We start from the raw sequence: 7,934 nt of genomic DNA on the forward strand, positions 1-7,934 counted from the left end.
GACTATCTGGCTACGTCACAATCTGCGTATTCAACAAAACAAGGCTTAGTGTTACTTCTCTTGAGACATTCTTCACTAAACTTAGAGTACGTCCACTCGAAAAGTCAGTGATTCTGATTAGCTCGTGCAACACACTGGTAGGTTTTACAAAGAAATATACCTCTGATGATGACAGATGCTGTTGTACTAGCCATTAGCTCGTGCAACACACTGGTAGGTTTTACAAAGAAATATACCTCTGAAGATGACAGATGCTGTTGTACTAGCCATTAGCTCGTGCAACACACTGGTAGGTTTTACAAAGAAATATACCTCTGATGATGACAGATGCTGTTGTACTAGCCGAACCTGCCAAATTCTCCGCACGGCACGTGTAATTCCCAACGTCGTCTGTTGTAACGTGTCTTATCACGAGTAAACTGGCACGTTCATTTAAAGAAGTAGTCTGAATTTCTGCTCCCGTCAGTAAGGGGCGGCCATCTTTACTCCACGAGAATTCCACTGGTAGAGATCCTTTCTTAAGATGACACAAAACCTGAACAGTACCGTTCAGTTCGACGTCTTGTGGAACGTGGATGGGATGAAGTATCGGCGCTTCTAAAGATCAAATGTACAGTGATAAGTTAAATACAAGATTTGTGGGAAATACACCGACAATTTTCTAATGGGTTTTATCAAAACAGACGTACAATAAAATAAAAATAAACACTTATTTCACAATATTGAGTCTTATTACTGACATCCAACAAACACGTAATTCAATATTGTTTCATATCTTAAAATACAACTTACCACACAATGCTGATCCAACGACGAACCCCAATATTGTCACGCTTCTCATCCAACTGAATTTGGTCGCCATTTGTAGCAGTGTGTGACGTCACGAGGATACGTCTCTAATACAGAAACCGAAGCCTACTCTCCTTCTGTTACAACTTCACAATGTTAAACTGAGGCAAGAGGTTCCATAAAAACCTAAACAGATTATTAGAATAGTTTAATTATACCTCTCTATTCAAGAACTAAGGCGTCCATAAATATTTAGGCTTCACCCCACGAAGACTCGTCTTCACAAGTAGCCATCATGATAAGCTTGAACTGTAGGTTAATATGCAACTACAGCGCCATATAGCGGTAATTCTCTAATACATATAATAATAAAATTTTCAATGAAAAATACATTGCAAACACTATTGGCATCATCGCATTTTGGCACATTAGGGTAAAACGTTTTCCGGTGTTTTCAAACCAAAAAGATATATAAACGAGCAATTCCAACGTTAAGACCTTCAACAGGGCATACAGACCAGTAAATCCAACGTTAAGACCTTCAACAGGGCATACAGACCAGTAAATCCAACGTTAAGACCTTCAACAGGGCATACAGACCAGTAAATCCAACGTTAAGATCTTCAACAGGGCATACAGACCAGTAAATCCAACGTTAAGACCTTCAACAGGGCATACAGACCAGTAAATCCAACGTTAAGACCTTCAACAGGGCATACAGACCAGTAAATCCAACGATGTTAGAGGTCCTGGTGGTTATGGTGCTCGACTTGCAGGTCTCGAGTTCGAATCCAGTCATCAAACATGCTCATCCTTTCAGTCTTGTGGACGTTATAATGTGACCTTTAATTCCACTATTCGTTGATAAAAGGTACCCAAGAGCTGGTGTCGACTAGCTATCTTCCCTCTAGTATATCACTAGTAAATTAGGGACGGCTAGCCCATAAAGCCCTCGAGTAGCTTTGCGCGAAATTCAAAAACAAATAAACGAACTATGTGAGATTTATGTTTAAAAATAAAGGTACTGTATGTATAGCTAGAACACAACTGTTTACTATAATGTTACAGAATCTAGCATTCTCTGTGAAAACCTTTTCTCGTCATCTCACCTGTTACAAGCAAGTGGGAGGTAAAACTGTCTTCACCTTCCCTGTTTCTGACGTGTAGTTAGCAACATCACTAGCATCCAAGTGCTTTATCTCCTAGCAACATCACTAGCATCCAAGTGCTTTATCTCCTAGCAACATCACTAGCATCCAAGTGCTTTATCTCCTAGCAACATCACTAACATCCAAGTGCTTTATCTCCTAGCAACATCACTAACATCCAAGTGCTTTATCTCCTAGCAACATCACTAACATCCAAGTGCTTTATCTCCTAGCAACATCACTAACATCCAAGTGCTTTATCTCCTAGCTACATCACTAACATCCAAGTGCTTTATCTCCTAGCTACATCACTAACATCCAAGTCCAACACGACAAAACTCTCCTCTATCAGAAATCGTGTTTTGTCTGAACTTGAGTTCAATATGGACCCGTTTTTCTTCCACGTGAACCTGACGGGTAAGTACCCTTTCTGAAGACCGCAGGTCACACGAGCTTGGGCCCTTATTTCCGGATTATCCGGAAATGCAAACGGCTGGATCTGGAGATAATTTAAATTATACAATGAATCAGACTAGTGTTATTAAATACAAACAGAGATATAAGACAAAGTTATACAGTAGCATTGAAAACAAGGTTAACCAATCATTATCCACGTCTTCCAAAACACAATATTTAAAATAATTCTGATAGAAGAATCTATAATAACTTACCGTTTGATATGACCAGACGAAAAACGATGGTTAGTATAAAGGTCTATAATATCATTCCATGTTTTACCGCCATTTTATTACATGAAATGTGTCGTCAAACGGTACTTTGCGCCTGCGCGTCAACGTCCAATTGAAAATGTAGTCTTAACAAAGGCACTATTAAAGTTAAGAACCCATTTTAAATCCTCTCGCTCTTCGACTCCAGGGTATTTAAAAAATGAAGAAAACAATATAAATATGGAAAATTTGCACATACATAATTTCAAAAATTTTACAAAGCCATTAAATAAATTAATTAATATTACAAGTATGTCATCAAACACTGAACTGCATAGCGAACAACAGCGCCACATAGTGGTGAAACTAAAGAACTGAGATCTGACGTAAAGTTAGGAAAAGAAACGGAGCTAAATAAGAGAAAGCGAAATCAGGATATTCTAATAACTCCACCGACCTAGATAACTTGAAACCAACAGAAAATACAAAAATTATATTATATTTAACACGTGATTTACGAAAACAAAATTAAAATAAACTAATTCAATTTAAATCAGGAGTTTATTGACTTCCAATTTCTTACTAATAATAATATACAGATACTCTACACAACTCATCTTTGGTAGCTATGGGCAACAACAACTGACAAACAGAATACGTTTATATGAAAACCCGTGAGCTGACGTCACAAACCTGAAGCAACGAGATTCGCTGTGAAACTATCTGTCCCAATGCGATTGGTCGCTGAGCATGTATAGTTTCCGATGTCTTCTGGAGAGACGCTGTGGATCATTACGTAGCTTGACACGTCATTCCACGAGCCTATTTCTATTCTTTCTCCATCTTGGATCGTCTGGCCGTCTTTAGTCCAGGAGAACGAAACAGGTACACTTCCCTTGTTTAAGTTACAAACCATCTGGACTCTTCCGCCCAAGTCCACTTTCTGTGGAAAGCCAAACGAATGAAGCTTTGGAACTCCCCCTGTAGGAGAAATTAGACAACCTTTGATACGGGTATATACATCCTATGCTGTGGTGCCTGAAACTTGTGACACAAAGAAATTTCATACAAGAGTACAATCAAAACAGTCTCCTGGTGTCACAAATAAACCCTAGGTGCGCCCTCATGGCCAATCACTCCCAAACCTTATATTTACCACTGGAATTCTGGGATATCCATTGGTAAAAATAGAACGATTAGGGTATTATAATTGTAATCGTAAACTAGCCTTATTCGAAATATTTCAGTTAAATAAAGAAGATAACTTCTAAAGTTAGAGAAGTATTTTATTTAAAACTGTAATTTTTACTCACCTTCAGACAATGCAGTAAGTTGTATTACTGTTAATAGCACATCAGCCATTACACAGCGTAATAATCGCTCCATGTTTGACGCCATTGGTCCAAGAAGTTGCTTCGTTGTTAGACAATGTGAGGTAAGCCTAACTATTTCGAACGCCGTAAGAAGTATAAATATTTCGAAATGCGCACACAAATTAAAGAAATCGTGATTCTAACTAATATAAATGAGATATTAATTATATCTTCTTTACAAATTTGGCGAGTGATCCGTCACATACATCCTCCCGACTTGGTTATGCGCTAATGTAGCAACTCCAGCGCCCCGTAGCGACAATCTTGAATCAAGTTTTTAACACGTTTCGATCTATTTATTTTCACATTCGTGTTATTTTACAAATTTTGATAGTTTGTCAAAATATTACTGCTCGACTAGTCATTCCAGGTATATATAATATATTATCATAATTGAATGTATGTTTTCATCAATACTGCTCGACTAGTCATTCCAGGTATATATAATATATTAACATAATTGAAAGTATGTTTTCATCAATTCTAAATACTTTTATGGTCACATCTGATTGGTTAACCCTTTAATACTAGTTGTTGAAACGTTTTTACTTTTCTTCCTTGCTTTATTTTAGTATAACACAGGATGATCCAAATTAAAAGGGTATACCGAAACACCTGGATCCAGAGTTTTTAGCGAAACTTGAACATCATTCAATGTTGTCGTTCATTTCTCTATAATTATTGAATATGCCATTTTGGTATTTTAGTATAACACGTGAACAACTATGTGACGTCACTTTCGATATTGTAACAGGTTACGTTGTAGAATGTTCTGGTATAATAAAGTCTTGGTGGTGTTTGGGCTATTATGTGGTTTCTCTCAGTTCTAAACAAAACGGTTTTAACCAGTTATTGTCATCACACTCGTACTTCAATTTAGTTAGAGTTCTGTTAAACATTATTTGTTATACATAATTAGTAGTCTGTTATGGATCTCTTGATAAGACATTTAGATTTGGTTAATTTGACATTTTTTATTTAAGTTATGATTATCGGACCCTCTAGAATTTTGGACTGTACATGTATAGTTCCCCATATTCAAAGCAGACACGCTGTCAATGATAAGAAAACTCGAATGTTCATTGAACATCCCAGTTTTGATTCTGTCCGTAGTGCTGATTGGCTGGTCATCCTTTGTCCAGGTGAACTTTACAGGAAGATCTCCTTTGTTCAAGCTGCACACAACCTGTACACGTCTTCCAAGTTCGACATCTTTTGGAAAGTCAAAGGAGAAGAGAGTGGGTGGCTCTGAAGGAAGATATGATTTTAAATAAACCATGTAACAAGAACCAAGATCTAACAATAAAGATGTTTAGAAGACTACACTGACAACAGACAGACGACTTCTCAAGTGGAAACTCACAGTGTTAGTGTTGAAAACAGATCATTTCCATACCTGGCTTTGTGTGTAACTACGTTAATTGCCAAATTTATTAAAAACAAGTACGTCACAATTCGGCTTATCGCTATCAGTTATATAATTTAGGCTTAGAGATCCATGTAAAACGAGAGAGAGAAAAACGCATCTTTAAAAATATTCACATATATAATATATATTACATAATTATATTACTGTACTTTAAATACATAAACATATAGTTTTAAAAATAAAGTGAGAAAAAGAGAATCTTACCTGGAGATAACGCCGAGGAGTTGGAAGTTAACAAAACCCAGCTAATGATACAAAAGAATTTAGGCGCCATATCTTTACGCCTTTCTTGACGTCATAAACCGAATATGGTGAATTTTTACACAAGATTATGTCTCACACGGTAGGACCTGTTTCCGGTTTCTTATACCACTTTGTGGTTTCCAAAAAACTAACAGACAAATTTTCTCCTCCGACTTTCGAAGCCTAAAGAATTACTTGATCTGTGGAGCAATGTTTTATGTATACGAATGGTCTTCCCTTCATCGGCCTCACGACATTACATTCTCTCCTGCAAATACAGCGCCACGTGGTGGTTATTTTAATTATGACATAATATCAGAAAAAATATCGAAACCACAGAATTATAATCAAGATTTCTGAAACTGGTTAGAAAGAAGAAGAACCGATGTAAATGAAGATATCGAGAAATCTTGAACCAAATCATCGCAGATGTGAATGAAGATATCGAGAAGTTTTTAACCAAATCATCGTTTTCTTTCACACCAAACAGACACGAGGGAAGCACACCGGTTACAGTAACAGATGTAAATGAATATATCGAGAAGCCTTTAACCAATTCATCGTTTTCTTTCACAACAAACAGACACACCGGTTACAGTAAGGAATTACGTGTTCTTTACGAATTCAAGCTGGTCAAACACCCTAAAACCAAGTACTGTATTATTGTGCATTATTACATTGTTTGTAATTCAGCACAAAGCTACACAATGGGCTATCTGTGCTCTGTCCACCACGGGTATCGAAACCCGGTTTCTAGCGTTGTAAGTCCGCAGACATGCCGCTGGGGGCCCATTATTACATACCTGGTGCTTATCTACTGCAAATCATGTTCAACTCCATCTGTAGAACAACTACAGATAGTAGGGGGGTAGTCACGTAGGGGGATACAGGGGGGATAGTCATGTAAAAATAAAAGACGAAATATAATAAGGATAAAACTTAGTGACTAATGTTGAAATCGTCTGTCAAAAATAGGAAAAAAGCAAAAAACAAACAATGGATGTTGATCTTAAGCCTAGAAAAATGGCCACTAGTTTTCAGTTCACGTGAGCTAATTGTGATACAGACATGAAACGAAAGTTCAGGAAAATTTACATAAAATGCAGATGGTTAACTTACCTGCTGGAATCGTCAAACATCGTCTTCTATGGTCATTGTTCGTGTCAACAAACACTGTTGACAGCGGTCGTGTGCGGTTGTTGTTCATGCCAAAACATAACTCTTCAGGATCAACCCCTATCAACAAACACTGTTGACAGCGGTCTTGTGCGGTTGTTGTTCATGCCAAAACATAACTCTTCAGGATCAACCCCATCAACAAACACTGTTGACAGCGGTCTTGTGCGGTCGTTGTTCATGCCAAAACATAACTCTTCAGGATCAACCCCAAGTATAGGAATCCATTTGTTATTAAGAAGTCAGTTTCATTCCAAATATAAGGTTAACAGATAAGCTATAAAGATAATTATTGAGTATTGGTTTTGGTTGTTTTGAATTTCGCGCCATCCGAGCTAGCCGGCCCTAATTTAGCGGTGATAGACTAGAGGGAAAGCAGTTAGTCAACACCACCAATCGCCAAAGCTTGGACTACTATTTTACCAACTAATAGTGGAATTGACCGTCATGTTAAAACACCCTTACGACTGTAAGGGCAAGCTTGTTCGGTGAGAGGGGTTCGAACTCGCGACCAGCAGATTGCGAGTCGAACGCTCTGTCCACCAGCAACGCTAGGCCATTTTGATTGTTGTTATGCACAACTGTACACAATGGGGTATCTGTGCTCTGTCTACTACGAGTATCGAAACCCAAATTTTATCGTTGTAAGCCTGCTGACTTACAGCCGAGGCATCAATATTTTTAACCTTTGAACTTCAGCGACTAATGTTTGAAATAGTCCTGTGAAAATAAACGAGCAATGTTGAAACAGAACAAGATCTTGAATTTAAAAATTACAGAAAAGAAACATTCAATAAAATTTACTTCCAGATACGAGTTTTAAAAAAGTTATACAGATTAACTCAGTCGGTGAAGTTATTATTTTATTAAATTTGTATTTCAAATCGAATATAAAACACGTAACAATGCAGACGGAAATGATTATAAAACGTTGTTACTCCATTCCATAGAAAACTCGGTGTTACGTTGTTACTCCATTCCGTAGAAAACTTGGTGTTACGTTGTTACTCCATTCCGTAGAAAACTTGGTGTTACGTTGTTACTCCATTCCGTAGAAAACTTGGTGTTACGTTGTTACTCCATTCCGTAGAAAACTTGGTGTTACGTT

The 7,934-nt window shown here is 37.4% G+C and overlaps 1 protein-coding gene across 1 annotated transcript in view; it reads right to left on the reverse strand.

The window, feature by feature from the left end:
• Positions 1–262: 262 nt before the first annotated feature.
• LOC106473162 (titin-like) overlaps positions 263–7,934 on the reverse strand; it is a 16,649-nt gene continuing 8,977 nt past the window's right edge. The window contains exons 5-9 of the mRNA XM_022401649.1: positions 4,948–5,226; positions 4,586–4,593; positions 3,919–4,117; positions 3,299–3,586; positions 263–597 (exon numbers count right to left, since the gene is read on the reverse strand). Coding sequence (XP_022257357.1) covers positions 263–597; positions 3,299–3,586; positions 3,919–4,117; positions 4,586–4,593; positions 4,948–5,226 — 1,109 coding nt within the window. The remainder of the gene's footprint in view (positions 598–3,298; positions 3,587–3,918; positions 4,118–4,585; positions 4,594–4,947; positions 5,227–7,934) is intronic.

The sequence above is a fragment of the Limulus polyphemus genome, unplaced genomic scaffold, assembly GCF_000517525.1.
Source record: "Limulus polyphemus unplaced genomic scaffold, Limulus_polyphemus-2.1.2 Scaffold5939, whole genome shotgun sequence".
Taxonomy (NCBI): Eukaryota; Metazoa; Arthropoda; class Merostomata; order Xiphosura; family Limulidae; genus Limulus; species Limulus polyphemus.